Source organism: Poecile atricapillus, chromosome 7 (genome assembly GCF_030490865.1).
Source record: "Poecile atricapillus isolate bPoeAtr1 chromosome 7, bPoeAtr1.hap1, whole genome shotgun sequence".
In the NCBI taxonomy this organism is placed as follows: domain Eukaryota; kingdom Metazoa; phylum Chordata; class Aves; order Passeriformes; family Paridae; genus Poecile; species Poecile atricapillus.
In genome coordinates this window covers 11717557-11740886 of record NC_081255.1, presented here as the reverse complement: position 1 = coordinate 11740886, position 23330 = coordinate 11717557, and the positions used below count along the sequence as shown (strand labels likewise).

The following is a 23330-nucleotide window of genomic DNA, read 5'->3' as shown; positions in this document are numbered from 1 at the left end:
GCCACCGTGCTGGAACGGGAGCCAGAGGGCTTCCCGGGAGAAGCAAGCACTGCAGCACAGCCTGGTCCGGCCTGGGGCCGAGGTCCTGCAGCCTCCATCCCCCGCCCAGGAGCTGCTGGAGTCTGGCTCAGCCCCCTCCCCTGAGGCTGGACAGGCCGCAAGGGGCGGGGGTGCAGCTGCACTAGAGCTCTGTTACCTTCCGAGGCCAGAAACAAAGAGAGACAGAAATTCTCGGGTTTAAAAGGTGGTACTCACCAAGGTAATCTCACTTTCTGTGGTCAAAAATAATGTCAGTTCTGAGAACTGGCCAGCTATTGGCTTGATCTTGAGCAGAGAAGAAACTCCCAGCAGCCTCTCTCAGAGCCCTCACTTCCATGGGTGTTCCTCACTTTTTTTTTTTTTTTTTCCTAAATGCCAGTCCCTCACAAGATGTTATCAAAATGTGCAAGTCAGATCAATAGTCATAGAATTTTATAAGCACTGGAAAAATACATTGATATTTTATTAAAACACTTTTTTCTTCCTGTTTCAGTTACCTACCATGGTTTGAGGTATACTACAAGCTCCTAAATACCCTGGCAGATTATTTGGCTAAAGAACAGGTAATTTTACATATTCTAGTTATTTGTGTAAAGTATTTTCCTTGAAATATTAGTCATCATTTCAAATATTGTAAAGGGATTCTATACTATCTAAAAGTTTAATGTTTTAGTAGGATTTAGAAGCAAGTTTTATTCCTGTTACTGAAATTCAAAGAATCTGAATTTACAGCTTCCATAGTCACTTAAATCCCACATTATTCTAAAAAAGCTGCCAAAAATATACCTTTATAATGTGTCAGTCTCAGCATAAACAGGTCCTGTGTGAAGTGTAAGCAGTGTCACATCACTGGAGGGCTGCAATGACATATTGATTGTAAACTGTAGTGCTCTGGAACTATCTGATTATCAGCTCCAAACACTTTTGTTCAGAACTATATAAAATATAATGTACTGTTTCACCCTTCATATTAACTAAAAACTACTTCTCGTAATTCTGACATCTCAAGTAGCAAGACAAAATTACTTGCAGCATTTGGTGAAGAATCATGATAGTTTAGTTTGCATATTCATGAGCAATTAGATGTATTCCAAGATTACACAGCAAAGGAGGTACTGGCATCTGTCTTTACTGAGAACATTAAAGCTATACCTTTTTGCTTTATATTAGTGTATTAGATTTCAATTTAAAAAAGCATCAATATTTAGCCATATGCTGTAGACTGGAAGAGCTGACATTTCAAAAATATATGAAATATAGAATAAGCAATAATTATGCAGTATAATAAATGGACTATAGAGAATGATAATATTTTATGTAAAAATATATATAGGAAAGTTTGGTGTTAGCTGTGTGATTCAATGAAGTGGAGTATGTGTAAGTCTTAGAAATGCTATAATTAGACCTTTGTTTTGGTCCCTATTTCGCTGTAGTAGGTAAAACTGTTATTAAGGTTGTATTTGAGAGAAGGGATAGGGATTGTCTTGATCACCAGTGCTGGCAGGGTTTGTTGTTTTATGTGCTGAGGCAACTGCTTTGGTGGGTCAGAGAGTTGTAGCAGTGCATGGAAATGGTTTGTTCCACCGCCTGGAACCAGACTTATTCCTGAGGAGGCTGCGGGAGGACGCTGCTCTCTCCTGGCCTAGGCACTGTTCATCTGACCAAGAGATAGACCCAAAGCCTTGTTCACTGGTATGAGGTCCAGTAGCATCCTCTTCTTACAGGGAGAGGCAGAAGCTACCTGTAAACTCAAAAAAATGTGTTTAAAAGTTGGCCCTGACTTGTCACTGATACTTTTTTGGTTTTACTTTGGCAACATAAAGAATTTAATCTCCATGAACAAAACCCCTAAACAGAATGAAAACTCCAAGCCAACAAAAGCTCCAATCACTTCTCTTTCCCAAGTAAATGTCTCTTCTAGAGACTGGTGATGGATCCCAATTAAACCAGGTAGCTGTAAGTACATTTTAGTAAACCTTATTAGCTGTTTTATGTGTTTTGAGGAGACATATTTAATAAAATTTTAAATAAACCTATATCATGGCTAACAGTTTTAGGAAGATGATGTCCAGGATATTCAGACCAGCTAGCCATTGTATCCGAGTTTTCAGTTGCAAATGATGTGAGTCCCTTGAGGAGTGAGTGGGGAAACATGCAAGAGATTGGCTTAACTTGCAGATACAATCATTTTATGAGATACAAAGCTGGCCTTTAATTTTATACTTAATATTTAAATACTTCAGTATGAATTACAATTGTTTTGGTTATTAAATATTTATATCTCTTTGTCAATATGTAGTGTGATGTGTAGAAAATAGTAATTAGTTTTTATGTGATAATTAATTAACTTTAAAATATTTTCTCCATAGGAAAATGACTCAAATGATTTGTTGAAATCCTTGTATAGCCATCCTGTGCCAAAGGCAAATGCTTTTGTCAGTTTAAGTGTGGTAAGTATTTTTTCTGTTTTATTCCTACTGACTCTGAAATAGTAGGTAATGTTGAAAGAAAAAGTAACCTCAGCCCTTTGAAAGAGTAAATTTCTGTTGCTTCTCATCATTAACTGGCTTGGACAGCCTTTTTTTTTTCCTCTGTGCAGGGTAGAGTCTGTCTCTGTGTCATGTTGTTTTCTAAATGTAGTCATAAAGAAACAGAAATTTGAATTTTGCTCTATGGATGAGAAAGTAAACTGCAGTGGGATCTGACAGTGCTAGAACTACTTTTTTTGTGCTTCCAGCTGTTTCATGTAGACAATTTTGGTTTCTCCTGCTGTGCATCAGGAGACACTAACTCAGTTTTATTGCCTCTTATGTCTGAGTAGGTACAGCTTCAGGATTGGTCAAAAGTCTGTGAAAACTGGCTGCTTTCCCATCTTCCTTCCCTTTTTCCTAGTTTTGCTTAATCATACAAAAATGCTATAGGAAGAACAGTAGAAGTACACTCTGTTATGTGAAACTTTCAGCACATCTTGGTGAAATAACATGTCCAGGCCTCTTTTGTTTTTGTGCTCCAATTTTTTGTGATGTGGGATGGGATTGTGATAGTGGGACAAGATGGTGTTGCTGCAAAAACATCAAAAAGTGGTCATTATGTCATTGTTATGGTTCCTGAAGTTTTAGCCAGAATTGTCTTGTGGATGCATGTTTAAACACATTTGTAGAGCTTGCATGAAATACAAAGCCAGCACAGAACCTCTGCTGTCTCTGAGCCATTGTGCATATTCAGGGCATCTGTACAGTCACTGCACTTGCCACAGTGTGCAAATAGCTGGGTCTTAGTTGAACCATCACACGTTGTAGGACACAGAAAGAAGTGCTTTTGTAAAGGTTTTGCTTACACACATACTGAAATATCATTAGATTATTTATCTTCACCTTATTTGTGTGATTTCTTGTGACTTTGAGCACATGTATTTTAGAAATAAGCCCAGTACTTCAATTAAAGTAAGCACAAATTCTAGAAAAGCATCTGGACCTATTATGAAACCAGGAAAAATAGAGTCTACCACTTGTGTTCCAGCAGTTACTAATCATTGCTGATTAACATAATGCTACCTTTATTTTATTTTAATTTTTCATATTTCAGATTCTTTGTTTTTTCCCTAGGCTATAGAGACTTAATATTTTCCCTCCTTATACAGTGCTAATTGACTGTATTTGGAAGTCCTTCCAGTCTTGTGTGTTGCTTTTCACCAGAACAATGAACTGGATTTGAGGCTGCAGTTGGAATTGTTTCTGTTGATATGTTTTTTCTTTCTTCTGTCAGTGTAATGTTTCAGTTCCTAGCACCTTTGCCAAAAATACTTCTGTATCTCAAATAATATTTTGCTATCATTTATTATAGTATTACAACCAATTATAATCTGGCGACTCTAAAATGCTTTATAAAATGTCCTTCAAAACTCCTGTGGTTCAGAGGGACATAGAGAAGTTTTAAATATATTTTCCCTTGTATTTCTCACAAAGTTCATCTTGTCCATAACTTGCCCAGCTCAAAATGAATGTTGTGGGGAATGTGGACATGGCTGTCTTGGCGAATACAGCCGGCTACGCTGGAATGACTGATTGCTTGCTATAAAGTCAATACTTGCTGGTTTTATTTCAATGTTGTCTGACTTTTGGAATTGTTTTTTTTTTCTCAGTTATACCTTGTTCCCAGTTATATCAAAGAGTTTTTTAACTTTCTTGGTGAACAATGGCTATGGAAATGCAAACCTCTTGCCAAATGCTTGGCTCCAGGGTCAGTCGAGCAAATATTCTGGGTTGAGATAGGGCAGAGCAGGGAGGAACGTGTCAGCTGGAATCCCAATGCTTGTTGGTCTAGAGGCATCTCTGTTTTTGTAATGCTGCAGGGAGTGGGGAAATATTTATTGCTGCTTTCCGTTCTAGTCTTTTTATTGATGTTTCCTTCTTGATCCTCAGATATTGTAGAAAAGCTAGACTGGAACCATCAGTAGTAGTAGACTTAAAAATAAATTACAATCTTAAAAATAATTGTAGAAATGACATCCTGAGGTGGCTTTTCCTTGAGCCAGGATCAGTGTGGTTCAGATTTCATTCACTCAGATGTGCAGCAGGGTAAAGGTTTATGAATGCTGCAGCAGGGTTTGGGTGGCAGACTGCAGTGGTCCTTAAGATTGTGTGTGCATAACCGTGCATAAATTACATCTAATATCTGGATATGTCGTGTTTCCTAGCAGTCTTTTTCAGGAGACACCAAAATGCCTTTGTCCAGTTAGGGACCAAGTTCTGCTCTCACCTGTGAGTCCCAATAACAAATACTCTGTGGCTGAAATTTATGAGATGGTCATTTGTTCTATGAAACCTGAACTTAAAAATAATTTAGGTCACTTTTTTTGTTTGTTTTGATTTTTTTTATATGTTGTCGTTATTGGGAAGGCTAGATACATCTGAATTCAAATTGGGGAGCAATAAAAGGAATAAAACTTACTTTCAGCTAGTATTTAAAACAAATTAAAAAAAAAAGCCAATATTATAATGAAATATTAAAAGCGGTAGAGCCAGCTTTGCCCTTTCTTGTTGGAAAACTCAAAAGTCAACTGTTCAATCTTTCTCTCATCTTGTATAAGAACCAAGAGATGACTTTTGCAAGTGAGCAAGTTTTGAAAAAACAGCCTTGTCTTTTATCGGTGAGTTTAAGAGGCACTGACTATCTAAAACCTATCATAATTAAAGGAATAATCACTTGCTATAGGACATCTCTGTTGATTTGAGGCTTATTTTTACCTGTCCTTTGGGGAATTCTGCTGCTATCTTTGGCCTAAAAGATCCATCTAATATTAACTTAATTTTTCTGTTTAAATTCAGCTTCAGAGCTCTATGTATGTGCATCATAATCCTTTTGTAAAAACTGTTATGAAAATCAAACCCTTGAACTGATGAGCAAAACTTGCATTTTCCAATGTCCTTTTTAGAGAAAACTTAATACAGGACAGCAACTATTAATTTAGTATCTCTTTCAAGGTCGTTCATCTTCCTAAGGGAGTTCGCAAAGATGTGCAAGGACTCCATACCACAGTATTTTTGCTACTTTATGACTCTTAATGACTGCAGTAATGGCTTTTGCTTCTCATATTTCTGGCTTCCTTTTCTGTTTAATGAGTGAAATATTATTACTTTGTTAATTATTAATAATTACTTCTCTAAGTTAATAACTTCATTACTCAGAAATCTTTTGATAAGTATTCTGTGACCTTAGTACATATAGGGAATAATTTTCTGTTCTCAGTATACTTCTGAAGAATGCAGAATTCTGTCTGAATCTAATCTGAATATTTTCCTCTTCTTGAGCAGAGAAAAAAATCTTTTTTTTCCTGTGTTGATGTGAAAAAATACCTGTGATAGTTATTGTGCAAGTTGTATGATGTTTATGTGATGCCTTTTTTAAGCCAGGTTTTCCTTAAATTTTAACTATTGCCAAATGACCTAATTTGTTGAGAAAATTTTCTATTAAATATATCAAATTGGTTTAATAAGTCTCCTACACACACTGAATAGTATTATTTTTTATTTTTTTTTTTCGGTATATATTTTTCAAGTTGGACAAGCTATGTCTTTGTGTTGAGAATTATAAAAAAAAGTCTGAAGAAACATATAAATTCTGTAAAAAAAAAAAAGCTAAAAAATCAGTAATTATCTTATTTACTTAACGTGCACTCATTTTTTTTCTCCTTCAAAATCTAGACTAATATGCAAAAGTGCCTTAAAATTACTGAGCTACATCCATGTCTGATAACTAATAAGAGCGCTGGATTAATGAGAGTTAATTTACATTACATCTGGTTTTAGTTTAATCCATTTTATATTTACATCCTAGATGGCCTGAAACTAAGATGCATAAAATTGTTAATGTATTTCATAAATTATTGCAAAATCTCAAGCTTCAGATCTTGCATTTCTGTTACCACATTTTTAATTCAAAGATGTTTGGAAAGAATTTATATCAAGTAATAATATTTCCATTCTAAATATTTTTCTCATATTAATTTTTCTTTTCCATTCCAAATTTACATTTTGTCCTTTAGCATTTTTTTGTTGCAATGTTTAATTCAATGCTTAATTTAAGCAATGCTACTCTCAGGCTCATGACAACATTTAAAGCTGCATTTATTTAAGTGTTACTACAAAACTGCAGCCCAGCATTTTGTTCCCTTGCTTTTGTGCTGTGCAGAGCCAGAGCTTGTCATTTCATGTCGTGATCTGCTCAATTCTTTGTCTAGCAACAGTAAGAATGTTATTAGAAAAATGGCTATTTGCTTAAATACAAATGGGGTTGGAAATCCTAAATGCTGGGTTCTTATGAAAATAATTTTTTTCTTGTGTGCATAAATTATCAATTATTTTTTCCCATTGATTAGCACTCGTATTTCATTACTCCTGATATAACTGGATTGCCAACTATCCCTGAAAGTGTAAGTATTTCATTTCTTATTTAAGTTCATTCTGGGCTAGGCTGAACTTTGGCTTTTATCAAGTAGAGACTTTTTGTTTTCCTAAGACTGTTTTTAGAAATGGTTGATATCTGTTATTGCAACCTTTACCTGGTAGTTACTGTTGCATTCATTAACCCATTTTAAAGCATTAACAGGGCATTTTTGACCCTGTTTTTATTGCTCTATCCACCTTCTGCTCATAGTTACTTCTTTGCATTTACTAGGATTACTTATATAAAATATATTCTACTTCTGCACCTCGTGTTTTATTTGAATACTTGCCCTTTAAACACTGCATTGTTCAGTTGCAAATTCAGCCATCAAGCTATACAGTCTTTTTTTTGTGTAAGAAAGCATTGTTTCAGGCTTTTTGAAAACATGCTCTACCTGCCTACACTTGGATGCTAACCAAGCACCCAGAACAGGGGTTTGGGGCTTTTTTATTTTTCTGATTTTTTTTTTTCTTTACAAAGACTTGCATTCTGTAGGTGCAAAATCCTGGATGGTGCTGGGGGGAAATTGCAAATGGGAAATCTCAGATCACATGCTTTGTGACATGTTTAGCTAGATAGCATTTCATAAAAGAGCTTGGAAGGGTCCTTTTTTCCCCCCTCCAGCCTCTAAATCTGGAGTTGCATATGGCTGTATAGGTGTGTGTTTTTACACTTTGAACCAGTGACTTCCTTCTGTCACGGAGCTTAACAGGAAGTTAGGCTGTGGAGGCTCCCTAAACCACGCAGTGCCTCAGAGCTCATTCCTGGTGGACCATGGTGTTGGGGCAGCAGGGAGCTGCTCCCAGGGGTGGGATGGGCCAGGGAAGAACACAGAGCTGGGAAACACTGGTGGGGAGGAGCAGGAGGGTGCTGGTAGCAGAGAGGAAGCCTGAGGGTACATCTGTGCTGGTGGGAAGGATGCTGAGGAGGTGACATGGACCATATTGCAACTCAAGGAGCCAGGGAAAGTTGCTGCATGGAGAGATAAAAGAGAGGACACTTGTTGCTAGAGCTCATTAGGTAGAACAGGGTTTAGTTTTTAAATGTATATTTTCATCTGCTTAACATTATGTTTTGAATGCCTCTGTTTTTAAGGAATCTCTTAACTTACTATTTGGTGTTATAATAAAATATAGTGTCGGAGGCTAGAAGGTGTGTTACGGGCTTAAATTGAAGAAAATATGGGAAAACATCTAGCTGGGCCTGTGGCTGATAAAGGATCTTGCAATGATGCCAGTGTAGATTTATCTGGTAAGAAAGGTAAAATAATATTAAGGTGCCTTTCTACAATTATTTTTTACTCCACTAATAAAAATCTCATCCTTTCAGTACGGATCAAAGTAAGTAAGGTACTAATGGAGAGTTAGAACATGCAAGGAGTGAAGAGATGAGGTAATTACAGTAAATTAGCAATAAAATTAATCTTTTTACCTTTTTGTTGTAAGATTCACATACTTCAGGGGCAGTAACTTTTCAACTATAACAAAGAAACAACTGTGACTGTCTCCCCAAGATAAATTGGTCCATATAAGATTGTGACCTGTTTTTTAACACCGCTTTTTCAGCACAGAATCGGCACACCACTATCATCTGCAGTGTTAGGGGGTGTCCAACGAAAATTGGACTGAGATTCTCATGGTGCATCAGCCTCTGACACCCCCTTAAAAGTAACATTTGAAAGACCAGAGGTTTTTTCCTAAAACTGAGTGTAGCCCTAAATCTCTGGCTTTTATCTCTTCCAAAATTCTATGCAGCATGGACCAAGAATAATTCTAATACTCTATATCTTGAAATTAATGATGGGTTTATGAATTTGCATGAAACTGGATTGACCACTGGATCTTTGCTTGTATTTTCATTTTTTTGTTTTTGTTTAATATTGCAATATATCCAAAAAGGAAGTCACCCCACTCTGAAGCTTTTCCTACTCATCTTGCCCTGGCTGGTTTTTCACGGCTGGGTGACCTTGCTGCTGTGTATTGCCACATCCAGAATCTGTCCAGTTCACAATTCCACTCTTGATGTCTGTGCTTCTGCTGGGCCTATCTCTGATAGACCTGCTACATGAGCATTCAGTAACAGTGTTGTCCCTGAGAAGAGATGAATAGCAATTCTGGTTGCAGATATGCTAAGGAATGTGTGAAATTAAATATTTTGCATATCAGCTGTATGAAAAATAGTGTATTTTCATACATGTTCTCCAGTGTTAACAGAAATTTGCTGTTTTCCCAGGCAAATTTTCTGGTAGCTATTTTAGCTTATTCAGAACTTGTGAGTCTCTGGCGCTGTGCCCTGTAGAAATAACTGTTAGATTCAGCTGGAACCCAGAGAATCCCTCCCCACTTTTTCTCCTTTCACCCACTTTTCTGGTGTCTGAACTATTAATGGGAGGTGCTGGTGACTGCCTCTGATTAAACCCCACAGTGAGATTCTTACCAGAGGTGAAAAGGCTGGCTGCAGGAAGGACCCAGTACCTCCATCAGTTCTGCAGGATGTTTGGTGTCCTGGGACACACAGCTCAAGCAAAAGCTTGGGGTTCAACAAGCTGATTTCTGTACTTGAAATGGAATAAAATATGTTGACTGCAGCAGACCCTGGCAAAGTAGCAGTTTTATTACTGTAGCTGTGACAGAGCAGTTACCACTGTGGTGAAAGATCTGTTCCTGGGTTGGAAGTAATGGTCACCTTAAAACACATAGTGATATTGGTATAATACCCAATCTCATATTTTTTTTAATTTTAAATTGCTGAAGGGCAAATGTCAGTCACAAGTGTAATGAAATGAGCGATTAATAACTTATGCCAAAGTTAACTTTTCATTTGCTTTAAAACCCAAGTAATTATTTTTAAAGCGTGCAAATTTTGGTGCAAAAGGATTTATTTAATAGTTTGGGATTTTTTTTTTCCCACCTACTAATTAGACAAAAATGTTCACAAGTAATATATATCAAATGTTCCACTTAGCTGCTGCTGTTGCTATATTGTTGACTATTTTTTTTTTTTATTTAAACAGAGAAACCTCACTGAATATTTTGTTGCTGTGGATGTGAACAACATGCTGCAACTTTATGCCAGTATGTTGCATGAGAGACGAATCATTATTACCTCCAGCAAGCTAAGCACTGTAAGTACTTCACACATCTTCTTTTAAGTAGGATATATTGAACATTTCACAAAATGGCCTGCAGACCTTTGTGGTTTTAGATATGTTCCATGTGTACTTATAAGACAATATCTACATACTCTTCTAATATATGGTTTTAGTCTGGCTCTTGAAGTACAAAAGTCTGATTTATGTAAGACCTACTCAGATACATTAAGTCAGATTAATTATTTTTCTTACCAGGAGATGAGAGTTCTTTAACTCTCCTGAGTTCGTTTCTGTGCCTTCTAATCTGAAAAGAATTCTTAAGGGCTATTATAAGATCTTTATTATTCACTTGTGGCTTATTCCATTGGAGGTACTTGAAAGAAATCAAGGGTCCCTAATAATAGCTGCTATCCTAACCTGGTAATAGGTAGATTCATCTTTGTTAGAGTGGTTTGGGAGTGCACACTGTAATATCTCTGATTTGAAGCAGCTCTTCAGACTGTCAATAATGTACAACTCAAAATATCAGTTTTTTAATTAAAGGTTTTGAGCTACTGTCCACTTCAAAATGTTTCTTTTTCCTCCTTATGGCTGCTTAATAAAAGAATGTTACATTTCATTTGGAAAGTATACCTAAATATTCAGATGTAATTTTATTTCACTCTTTACAGAATCTTACAGATTTTTAAAACCCCCCATATTTTGAAAACATTCCCAAGTCAGTTTTGCATCAGTAGAAGACTGTCACTTTATAACCAAGTTTTAATCACAAGGTGTAATTCTTTTGCAGAATATTTAGCCTATTAAGCACTGTTGCCTTAAGTTTTTTGAAGAATGCTGCATAAAAATTTTTGTTAAATACGCTCCTTGTTGTGGAAAACAAATTCTGTATTTCTGAGCACTCCTATTTGCACTACCAAATAAATGAACACATGGGTACAAGGTTGGATATAGTACTAAAAATTACTATTTTTGAAGACTTGTAGGTGCTGTAAGGAGTGAGAATTCTTTGATTATAAATAGTGGATAGAAGTCCTTTCAGTTTTTTTGAATCAGAAGTAAATTGAAGATAGAGAATATTCAGAATCACTGTAAAAGGCTGACAGGTTTTACAATTCTAGGTGCAGTAGCAATTATTTAATTGCCTTGTTATTTTTTTAAACAGCACAGTGTTGGGTTCCTGGATCTGTGACCAGCACTGCAGTTAGGACAGTGCACAAAGGCAGTACTTTCCCAGTGCTCTGCAGGGTGTGGAGTCAAGTCAGTCCTGGGAACTGGAGTGAGGCAAACACGGGGTCATATAAACAGTGGCCGCATGAACAACTGAAAACCAGCAAAATAAATACTAAATTAATTTAGACCATCTTTATATTACTAGTCTATAACAGATTTTTTTAACCACCAAAGATGTTACTTTTTCTTAGGAAATTCCCAGATTTTATTACAGCCCCCCCGCCCCCGCACGCTTCCCTCCCCTTCCTGAAATGGATAGGAAAGAAATTGTGCGTTACAACATAGTAATAATACCTGAATGAGCAAATAAGGTTTTGAAGAGAAAGCTCTTTCAAAGAACATGTCTTAGCAGAAGCTCACATGATGTAGCAAAACTGTGGAATCAGAATTTCTTTTTACTTTGCCAGTCTGAAACACAGTTTGCTATATTTAAAGGGGGGGAAAAAAGTACACCATAAAAAAACCTCAGCTCCAATGATGCCCCAGTCAACCCTGTTTTACTGCTCCAGTAGAGAGGAGATAGGAATCATGATGGCAGCTCTGAGCCCATGGAAGATTCATTCTGCAGGTGAGCACGTGTCTGTCTGCTTGACACGATTCAGAACTGTACTCTCGGCCTACATTTGGATCTGCTTAGGACTTGTTTTTGTTAGGCTGAACATCTCAGCTGGTATCCACTTCTATGATGTGACAAGAGAAGAGGAAGTACCAGAATTTGACTGTGCTGATCTAGACCGCTTTATTTAAGTGATCAGATTTCTCTTTGGAAGTCATTACATAACAACTGGTAGAATATTCTGGTTGTGAGAAACTTCCACTTTGTTTACACTTTGGCTGTTTATTCCTAGCCTTTTAATGAATTAATAGCCATCTTACTGGTGTCTCCACTCGAAAATAATTTATGTCACTTTCCAAACGTGTAGTGGTGTTTGGATGTCCTGAAGAGTGTCCCCAAGCGGTTAATGTAAATAGTAGCTTGAAGGGCAAATCCAAAACAAGAGAGCCACATCAGCTTCACTTTTTTTCTGGTTGCTTTTTCAGTCTATTAGCATTACTTAAGTCATAGCTAAACAAAATTACTGCCACATCATGTTGGATCCACTTTTGATACAGGATTGGTTAAGTTTCACTTGAACTAGTGAGTTCTGATAAAACAGAAAAGTGTACGTGGCTTATTAAGAGCTTCAGTTCACTGAAGTACTGTCTGCTCATCTCTTTCATTCATGGAACAGGGGTGATGCATGGCTTGCTTCTTTACAGAGCAATATAGTTTAAAAAGTTAATGAAACACTTTCCAGTATTGCCTTTAAGAATTTAATTAAATTGCCAAGAATGATTAAATGTGTTTTTGGCAAAAGGTATTTCTTCTTTAACATGGGGATTTCTTGATGTAATACAGTAAGCAAATGGAGGAGTGTATTTGAGCATCAACCTTTTCAAGCTTTGTGTTGTTTTACTGTTGCATATAAAACACAGCAGACTGGTACTTTCTGTTGTAAAGTTCCTGTTTTAATATTCCTAAATTACAGCTTGATACTGGAAAAGATTATTTGTTCAAAAATAGTGCAGTCAAGCACAACTTTCTGTTAAGGGAGTTGTGTCTTATCTTTGGAGTATCAAGTGTTTATGTCAGTTCATGAAGACTGGGTTGTGATGTCACCTTCAAGTTATCAGCTCTGTTTCAGTTCACTATCTCAGGGCAGTGACTGATAACAAAAGGCATATTTCAGGGCCTTGCTCACTTTCTCCTCTCCCTTCTTGTGGGGGCCAGGAAGGAAAATTGCACTTACTTACATTCAGGGATTCTTTGTCTACCGTTTCAGCCCTATTATATTATGTCATTATATTCAAGTAAAGGATCAGTCCTAGTATGCAACAAAGGGGGCAAAAAATGAGGCTATATTTTAAAGGGTTTACTGTAGAGGAAAAAAACCAAAGAAAAGAAGGTTGCCTATTTTAAGTTGCTGAGTACAGTTTTTTAATTAAAAAAAAAAAAGAACAAAAAGAACCATCTTGAGGATGTTTCAGCTTATATTTTACTTCAGCCAAGCAGGCTTTGTTTTATGTGCATCTTCAGATTTTTGCAGTTGTTTTCTTTTCTTTTCATCTTCCTTTAAATTGATTTTCTGTGGGTTTATCCCCTTTAAAAATTCCTTTGGTGTAGATATTTGTCTGCTAGTCCTTCCAATTACTACCAAGATACAAATGGAAACTTCCCACCACTCCAATCTGTTGCAGCTTCTGGGTCATTATTTGCCCTAACTGTTGATTCTTTTATTAGCTTGACTTTCCAATGACTTTAATAATGTGATTATTACCAACCTCACAGCTTGCTTCAGGCTTAGAGTTAGAGTGAGATGGATTCAGCTAGCCTGAGGATTATGCTCTGTAAGATCTGTTTATAGCAAAAATTACCATTTCTGGCTTTTGAACAGTAAACTATGAAAAAGAAACAAATTATGTGACTTTGGATTAAGCAAAAGGATGAATGAAACAAAGGGATAGATCTATTCACAGAGGTGGCTGTTAGTTATTTCACTTCAGCAGCAAAAGGAAGACCTTTCCTAAATGTCAGGCTGTATGTTCTTTACCAGCGCTGTTTCCTCATGCATCCATCACTGCAACTGCATGTATTCTTAGTAGTTGCATGGAGCTGTATGAGTTTCAGTACAAATAGTTTTTTAATTCCATCTTTCTATAAATTATTAAAATTTATAGAAAAATGCTGGAGTTGGCTTTTCCAGGAAGGCTGAGCTATGGCATTGACTTTACGCATGCTGGAGGCAGGCCCTAGATGTTTTGGCCCCAAGTGCACCTGCTGTGGTAGTCTACCAGAACATCATATCACACTCTCATGTATTCAAAGCAAAGGAATAAATCATGATTTTACAACAGTGCATCAGTTGACTTATTGCTGTTTTGTGACCGAAGGTAGGAAGGATTGCTGTTTAAAGCCATGTCATCGGTTCTCAAGTCACTCAAGCATGTAAGCTTGTCATATGCCTCTGTAATTGTACCTCTGCAGTCTCTCCTTAACTAGTCAGCTGGGGCTGTGCGCTCCGTCTCCAACACCCGGCTGGCCAGTGTCTGACAGGAGCTTTCTCATCAGCCTGTCAGTAATATGCTAACTAGATTGGATCTTCTGTGGCCGGCACTGGCAGGTGGAAGGAATGCTACACTTTAAAGCAAATGTCTAAACGTTATCTCCACTTTGACCAGTATTTGTTTCGGGTAATACAAGCCTGATGTGTCTCAGAGCTTGGTGCTTATAAGTTCTGCTTGGCGCTGGCTCTGGGTTTCTTTGGTAGCCCTACAAAAAAAGACGCAGATATCAATAAAAGATATAGATTTATTTGTTTTGGTGGTGAAGGAGAACTGAATAGAAATTTACACACATGTATTTGTGGAATCACTTTTACTGTTGCTTCCCTGCAAAAGAGAGCTTGCTACAGCTGCTCCTAGCTGCCCTCAGTGAATTGGACTGAGTGTTGGATTTATTCCCTTTGTCTCATTAGTCTTGTTCAGCTCTTGTCACACTATCCATAGTTGCTCAGGAAAAAGTATTACAGATTTAAAATTTAATTCATATCTCAAATTCATGTGACCTGGAAGTGTTCAAGGGCTAAATTTAGTTCTTAAAAGTCAAGAAATTGATGGGAATTTATCATTAACTTGCGAGGCAGAACTGATATTCTGCTGATATTCACTGTGCTCCCAGAAGCATAATTAGAATTAATTTTGCAATATAACCTCCCTTGGGCCATTTAGTCTGGAGGTAAATGACATGTGGCATTTAATATTTTTTTTTATAGTTCATATGTAGGCAGTCTAAGGTAAACTGGACAGGGGTGTAAACTGTTGTAGATATGGTTAAATTCCCATTGGGACACCTGTAGGGAGCACATTTCCAGCAATGAGGCAATGGGATGTCAATATGGAATAAAGTGGAGTTAGAATATACCACCAGATCTGGAAAGCTATCTCAGTCTTGAAGTTCAGGATAGTTTTCCCATTGCCACAATATAATATTAGGAGAAATAATTGCTGAAAGAATTTGTGAAATGAAATTGAAATGTGTGGTTAAAAAAAATCTTTTAATGAGAGTGGGAGGGAAAAAAAACCCAGTAAATAGTTGGAAATTGCTATTACCTGCCGTCTATGTAAAACATGAAGAACTTCATTACTGGGTTTTATTAAAAAAAAATAAAATTAAATCCCAAACCTCAAAAATCCTCACTGTAAAAAGAAAAGGCATGTAGACAGACAGATCTACAAATTAGTTCCAGAATTTAATTTTTCACTTACTAACACTTGCAGGAGAATGAAAGCTTCAAGACTGAGTCAATCTGGAGCAAAATTGTTGCTTTTTTATATGACTTTTGACAAATCAGTAGAAACTGATGGAACTAAATGCTGTGTAGAGTCAGTGGGGGCACTGCTGTGGGACCCTGAGTGAAGCCTTTAGGAACTGAGTCGTTTGGGGCTGGGCTGAAGGGGAACTGAGAGGGAAAGAGTCCCTGTTCTGTTGAGCAGACCACCTACAAAAAGTACTGCTGAAGTAATTTGATGGTCATGTGAAGCAAAAGTGAGGAGGAGTTGCTGAAGGGTGAATGAGTGTAATACCAGCCCTCGTTCTGGTGTTCTGGTATTGCAAGATTTCCCCTTCTCATACTTGCTACTGCTTTATTACTCTTTTTTTCTCAATTCACCAATGATGAGCTATAGCATCATTGGTGGTTATCTCTACTCTTGCTACAGTAAGTTGTCTTAAGTAAGCCATTCACAAGGAAGTTTGTCCCTGCTGCTTCTTAATTAGTCTAAGGCAGAAGAAAATTCCATGGAGTTCCTTTGAAGGAGGAAATGTTAATAAAAGTGATTTTCCTGGAAGCTCTCCTTTCAGACATGAGAAACATTTGCAGAATCCCCTTATTTTATGGGAGGGTAGCTCTTCCTTCATGGAGATGGGTCATAAAATAAAGGAAGAAGGAGAGGAGGCATTCAAGGAGCTGGTCAGGAAAAGGGACACAGAGATGTATATGTTTTGTGTTTTCTGTGTTTTTGTGAGTGAGGAAAAGATAAAGAAGGGAATAATGAATGTCAAAATGGGAATAAACAAATCAAGAACATACAGAGATTAAATGAAGAAATGTGAGGAAACTGCAATTTTTGAACAGATGATATAAAGAAGTTTAGTTAGTTTATTATAGGGTAAATGAGTATCTTAAGAGAGATGTTATTTACCCAATTGGTAGCATGTTAGGGATAAAACCTGATTAACTTATAAGAGTTTCATTTTAAACCTATGAGAAAAACAGAGAACCTTTGAGTGACTGAATGAAGTTCAGAAAACCTTTGAGTAACTGAACGATTTTTTTTTTTTTGTCTGCACCCACACCTAGATTGTTATATAGATACCTCTGATTATCTATATAAGTGCCTGTGGGTCCCTGGTGTAGGCACAGTATGTCAGTGGTGTTCCTTGCTGAGCATTCACCTGTCTACTACCACTTCAATTCTATTTTCTGCTCAGCTTCCGCTATTGGGAAACATGTCACTCCTAGAGCCATAGGCAAGGAACAAGCCGTGTCTGCAGTCTTCTCTTTTCTCTTCCAAACTAATGCACAAGAATGATGCCATAATGCTGCTTTGTGAATCAAGAACTGCAAGAAAAGAATGAAATTGATTGTATATGAAGTGCTGTCAAAATCATGCATAACACTCATCTCTTTCCTTCTCCCAGAAGGAATGGTAAAAGGAAATGAATAATCCTAAAAAAACCCAACAGCAATTCCAGGAGAAAATAAGTTTTTTTATATAAATGTTTTCTTTTACTTCTTTAAATTTTAGAGGGAAAAAGTTACAATTTTCATCTGTGAACTGGAAATATATTTCTCTTTCTGTCTCACTTCAGTGAGAGAGGAGAGCTGGGTTTTCATCTTTCCAACAGGATGAAAATGCGTTATGGCTCATTTAAGGTCCTCCCTCTTTTTCTTCCTAAAGATTATGGGGATGGCAGATGGAAAATTATTAGCCAGGAGCTAAATTAAAGAATTGCATAGAAGAGGCTTTGCATATCATGGCTTGGACAATATATTCTGCTCTCTTTTCTTGCTATTTTTTTTCCCCTCACTGATGTCTCACCAGTGCTGGCAGAATGCGCTAAGTTTATCATTTAGTCGGACTGTTTAATCTTTACGGTTGGGAGTAGATTTATGCTCTGATGTAAACTGGCAAAAGCCAAGAGCTCCCTTCTCACTTTTAATCTCCAGTCTTCCCGCTGCCCTGCCCCTCATTCAAGAAGTGGATAAAAAGGCAGGTCTTCACAAATATTAAGCATTTGTTACAGGTTTGGGGCCTGATCTCATTCTCAAATCAAACAGGATTTAGATGTGTTTGCCCCTCTAAAATAAAGTTGGTTGTCTTGTGAGTTGTAATAATGCAGAGGAGAGGCTGCCTTTCACCTGTGCAACTGTTCCCCTTTCAGGAAGCAGATAGTGTTTCTCAGTAATTCTTGTGAACTGGAGTATTGGGGAAGGAGCCAAAGGGTTGGTCCAGGCTGATGGTGACTGCTGTAATTGTGGTAAAACAGTGACCCATCCCCTACAGTTTATTGTTGTAGGTATTAATGAGTAGATGAGATAACTAAACTAAACAGAATCTTGGGCATCTTTCAACATATGTGTGGTCAAGGCAGTGGGAGGGAAGCAGTTCTTTGGCCCATTGGGACTGTGAGGGAGGAGGGAGAGAGCACACCAGTACCCATTTCTGGATATGGTGTTGACAGAGATTGACAGTGTTTGATGATTTTTCAGGAAATGCTTTTATCACAGTAGTTCTTTAGTTGCTTACAGTAGATTTTGAGAGGTTGTACAGAATCACAGGTTAATTTTACTTTAGCATTTGTTTAACTTCTGTTGCTGTTTTTGGCTTTCTGACAAGATTCTGCTAATCAGTTTTTTCGTCTTTCTAGTTGTGCATTGCAATGTGTGCAAATCTTGCCACCTATGCTCTTTCTCTCTTTTTACCTTTGATTATAGAAAAGGTTTTGAAGAAAGTAATTTATATAATAGATAGACAGAAACTGCCAGGTACCTTTTGTGCAGGATACAGGTGTTTTCATGTTACTCATTGAAATTATGTGAATAATATGTATCAAATAAGCATTATCTGTAAGTCTGCAGAAAGTGTTTCAACTAAAGTAGTGTGGCTCCAGACATGTCACAGTGTTCTAGCAAGACCTAAAATGAGGAAAAGGGAAAAAGATCAACAGAAAAAGGGACCAGTCCCTTTGAAATACAGAGTGGAAAGATTCATTGGTAGAAGTGAACATTGGGGTAGCACATACACACATCAGAACTACTGCATCCACATGAGGGAGGGGAGGAGCTGCACTCTTTGTGTTCCCAGGAGCACATAAACCTACTTTGATCAAGTCTTGAACTAAAACTTCTCCTGGCTGTTCTTGTTCATCACTGCATAGATTTTGAACAACAGCCTTCCTAACTGCTTATTGCCACAAGGTAGAAAGTAACTCATCATTCTCTAGAATTTGTACATTGTTTCAGTCTTGTTGAGATTTGGTAGTAATCAATTTTCTGTCACCCAATAATGAATTTTGCTAACAAATGCTGTAATGTGGTCTCCCACTATTTGGAGAGACTGTATTTGTTTAGTATGTAGTTTCAGAAGTTTTTTTGTAGGGGCAAATAAAGAGTACTCTGGAGAAAGCACCAATTACTTTCCTTGCAGGATATGAAAGCTCACATGTTGATTCTGGCTACAGCATCTTATCAGGAGAGATCAGAAACAGACTGAAACTTTCAGTTGTACTCAGTACTATTAGTAAACCTATTACTGATGGAATAAGACATAAAGCTTCTTATGCCCAGTGCAAATGTTAGAGATTTCAAATTAGATGTGTTTATTCGTTAAAGAGTTGAACATTAAAATTTTGCTTTTAACTAATTCAAATAATTTGACTCATACTGTTCATGTAGTTTAAAACCACATCATTTAAATCAATTAAAAAAAGATAATTAGATTTATTTTTGAAAATAAAAGTTTTTTAACTTAAAGTCATTCTTTGGAAGGGAGAATTACAGTCTAAAAATCAAAATTGATGGAAGCAAAAACACTAGAAGTTCTGTTCAGTGGTGGCAAATGAGTTTAAGCTGACAAAACCTTTACTTAAAAACCGTTTGCCCATTTCTTAATGGATAGAAGCACAGCTCTAGTAGATCTTTTGTAGTGCAGTGAACTACAGAAGGCTGTCTCAACATCATTTGTTGCCTCAAACCAGGTTATAAATTATGAGAAAACTAGGTTCTGCAGCACTTTTCTGCTATAATTTAAGATTTTTCACCAAAGTGCATAGCTGTGCAATGATATATCTGTATATATCAGAGAGAGATGCCTTTGAGCCTACATAGTGTAAGGAATTGTTTTCTGCAGAAGATGGTTGAGCAAGATGGACAGACCCGCTTGGTCAAGAAACAGTCTCTCATTTCTTTGCCTGGGAGCTTGTGCAGGTTGCTCTGTTTGAGGATCTTCTCTTGCAGCCTTTGGCAGGTGCCTGTCAGGCTCTGTTCAGACACTCTTGGACACCCCCAAATCCGGTGTCACCTTTGTAGAGTTCTGATATAAATGGCCGAGTTCTTCCTGGTACGCGGCTTTTAAGATCTCTTGAACTGCCTGGTTCCTTAAGATGTGCAGCATTATTTCCAGGCTTCACAGCAGCTCCCATTCTATTCCATAGAGTGGATGTGTCAGTTAAAGAGGAAGGTTATTTAAATAACTAATGCATTTGAGAAATGCAGTCACCATTGAAACAGTAAAAAAAAAGCAAAAAAGATATTTTTTTACAGCAAGTATGCAAATTTTAATATGAAATCCACAATTATCAGAATTTGCTTAAAGGCAGAGTTGATAAAATAATAAAGTGTTGTGAAGTGTTGCTGCTGAAGAGCAGCACAATCCCATAGCTGCTTCTATTACAGGCTGTATACAACAGGAAACTATAAAACATATTCATGGCATACTAAAATGTTTGGAAACCTACTGCAGCGGCATAGAGGGAAATGTTTAAATAAGATCTTACATTAAGATGTTATTAAATAGAAAAGCAAGGAACAGTACAACAAAAACTTGATGTAAGTAATCAAATCTTTACCTTTCCTGCAAGAATAATAAAATTTAGTCGATTAAAAACTATGAACTGTAAATAGATGCTTTTGTGAGTGCCACATTAAAATACAGATTATAAAATGAGTTAATAAAACTTCAGATGTTTTTAAGGAGTTACACACTTCATCTGTTAAAGTGAGAATTAAAATATAACAGACATGCACAAGATAGAGAAATTTCTTCCTGCAAATAATACAGTCATCTTAATTCATAATTTAAGAATGCGTATTAAGAGGAGGAGGAGGCGACTGTATACATCAGGGGATATCCTGTATAACTGTATGCTAAGCTTTATTTCAGCCTCTGATTGAAATACATGAAATGCAGATCTTTATACAGGTTGTTGTAGTTTGTAATTTATATACTGGGTACAAAAGTATGTGGACATAATGATTAGTAATGCCATATCCATTCTGGGTGAAAGAGCAAAAAATGTGATACTGAGCTGGACTGTGCTATCAGTAGTGTTAGTTTCAACTACACAGAGAGATAATATGGAAATAAACCCCACTCTGTAGAAGGGGGAGAAGGTATTCATTTATTTCTTCCCCCAAATCAATTCATAGTAACAAAACAATAATTATTAAAATAACCATTAATATAAGTCAAAAATGAGAGTAATTGCAGAGGTGTGGTGTAAAGCTAAAAAAGGAGATGTTAATCTGCAAGGAAGAGTTTAAATAGGGAATTATGATATCCTTGGCTTTCTGCTTTGTAGCTGTCAGGCTCGGGCAGCTCGCTGGTCAATAGTGACATTCTGTGTGTCAGTGAGCAGAGTCTCCTGATACCTTAACCTGCAGTTCACACATTTCTGAAGCTCCAACTGTCGAACATTCAATTCCCTTGGTACCACTGCAGCTTCCAGACTCTTCTGACTGGCTCATGTTTCATTCTTTGGCAATTTGCCCTAATGATATCCCTCAGGAGCTTTCAGACCCTCTTCTTTTCCATATTTAATCATGTTATATTAATTTGAGTGCTGAGCAAACTAGGCTGCACAAATTGTAATTGTCTGTGATTTCTTCTGCAATGGTCTTATAATGGTTTCATTTTTTTTCACTTTTAGTGTAGAATTACGTGTACAAAATTGTAGTATAATTTTTCATTTACAAGTCTGAATGTCCAAGACAGCCAGGGTGTGAACGCTTTAACTGATCCTCTGTACAAAGAGGGTTGGTTATTTTCCCTGTAAAATCCATAATGTTTTAGCACTTGCTCTATGGGAAGGATTTAAATTTTATTTTTTGCTCTTTGTGTTGTTATTGTGAAAGTTCTTGTCTAATACACAGCTATTATCAAAAGTAAGGTAATAATTTTGTATTAATAATTATTAATTATGTATTAATTAATATTTTTGTAATAAGTCAGGTAGTAATTTTGTTGTGATATAAAACATTAGGACAGCCTTGTCTTTTCCATCAGCTTAGTAACTTCTACATGGAGCATTCTCTTAAAAATTTTTCCTTTTTTTTAATGAGGTTTGTAGTGCTACATGGGATGGTTATAGGCTACCCTGTTTTGAACAGTCTTGATTTTTTCTCATTCTGTTGTAACTCTGTGCCTGCATAATAAAATAACAAAATTTGAGAGACTCCCTGATAGCAAAAATAGATCAAATTTGAATTCTTTACATATTGCAAGATTATTTTGTTCACTTGTGGAATGAACTTGGCCCCATTTCTAATGAATTCCGTAGTTATTCCTTTGGTTGTTTTGGGGGTTAAAGTGGTGGTTGTGGTGGTTTTTTGTTTGTTTTAGAAAACCAGAGATACCCATTTTGAGTAGTAATCAGTTTGCAAGCACCTCCTTTCTTGGTTAAGGAGCCCTTCATTTTTCATGATCCTTATGCCAGGCTTGGAAGTCTGCTTTGAGAAGTGAGTTTTGGAAAACTGTAAATAAGTTTCTTTTCTGTTACAGGGAATATTCACTTCAGATTTTTTTAAGCTGGTTTGGAAATCAAGACAGTGACACAAACAGGAGTTAATCCTGCTTCTGAGTTCAGTGCTGTTCTGTGGCTTCATGCACCTTCAGATCAATTCCAGTTAAAAATAGCAGAAATGGGGACCAGAAAACTCCCCTTAGTCTTTCCTACTCAGTGAGCTGAGTGAAACTAGGGTGCACTTCTGTCCTGTGTGTTCATGGCAGTACTCATGTTTGACCATGACTTCATCAAGTAATTAATGATTATTTCCCTTTTTCCAAGGGAATAGCTGAGCAGGGAGGGCTAACTTGACTTGTTAGCCTGACTTCTTGCAGATGTTGTGCTTGCATACATACTTCAGAGTTCTTTGTGGATGTATTTTGGCAATTCAGAGTAATCTACAAAATTATTTGGTGGTTTGGGGAGGTTAAGGTTCTTACATATCTAAAGTTAATTTAAGGTTTTGTATTTTCTTTTTATTCATGTTTTTTTTGTTGCCAATTCTGTGTGTGTATTTTTATTTTTAGTTAACTGCTTGTGTTCATGCATCAGCTGCATTGTTATATCCAATGTATTGGCAACATATTTACATCCCAGTGCTTCCTCCACATCTTCTGGACTACTGCTGGTAAGACAGCTATCCTGTTATCCCCATTTCTGAGATTCTTACCTGTCTTAGAATTTTGAGTAACTGGTGAAAACACTAACTATTGTGACTGAACATAAAGGATCCAGTTTATGAAAGCACTTTAAATGATGCCTTGATATGGTGTTAGAATTGGTGCCTTGAATTACAGTGCTGATTACTATTAATGCAGCATTTAGAATCCTGTTTGTAAGAACTGTTTCTGTTTTATTGGTAAGAGAACTCACTCAATAATTTAAAAGCAAACATGTTACAGTTTACTTTTATTTGGC

At 36.8% G+C, this 23330-nt stretch overlaps 1 protein-coding gene across 3 annotated transcripts in view; it reads left to right on the top strand.

Annotated features, from left to right (window-relative positions):
* Window positions 1–23330, top strand: part of DENND1B (DENN domain containing 1B) — a 156633-nt gene that overhangs the window by 76390 nt on the left and 56913 nt on the right. For 2 of the 3 annotated variants that reach the window (XM_058842634.1, XM_058842633.1), the window contains exons 6-10: window positions 533–602; window positions 2409–2489; window positions 6917–6970; window positions 9998–10108; window positions 22940–23040. In XM_058842634.1, coding sequence (XP_058698617.1) covers window positions 533–602; window positions 2409–2489; window positions 6917–6970; window positions 9998–10108; window positions 22940–23040 — 417 coding nt within the window. Of the gene's footprint in view, window positions 1–532; window positions 603–2408; window positions 2490–5128; window positions 5189–6916; window positions 6971–9997; window positions 10109–22939; window positions 23041–23330 lie in introns of all 3 variants that reach the window. The other variant, XM_058842632.1, reaches the window with a different exon arrangement.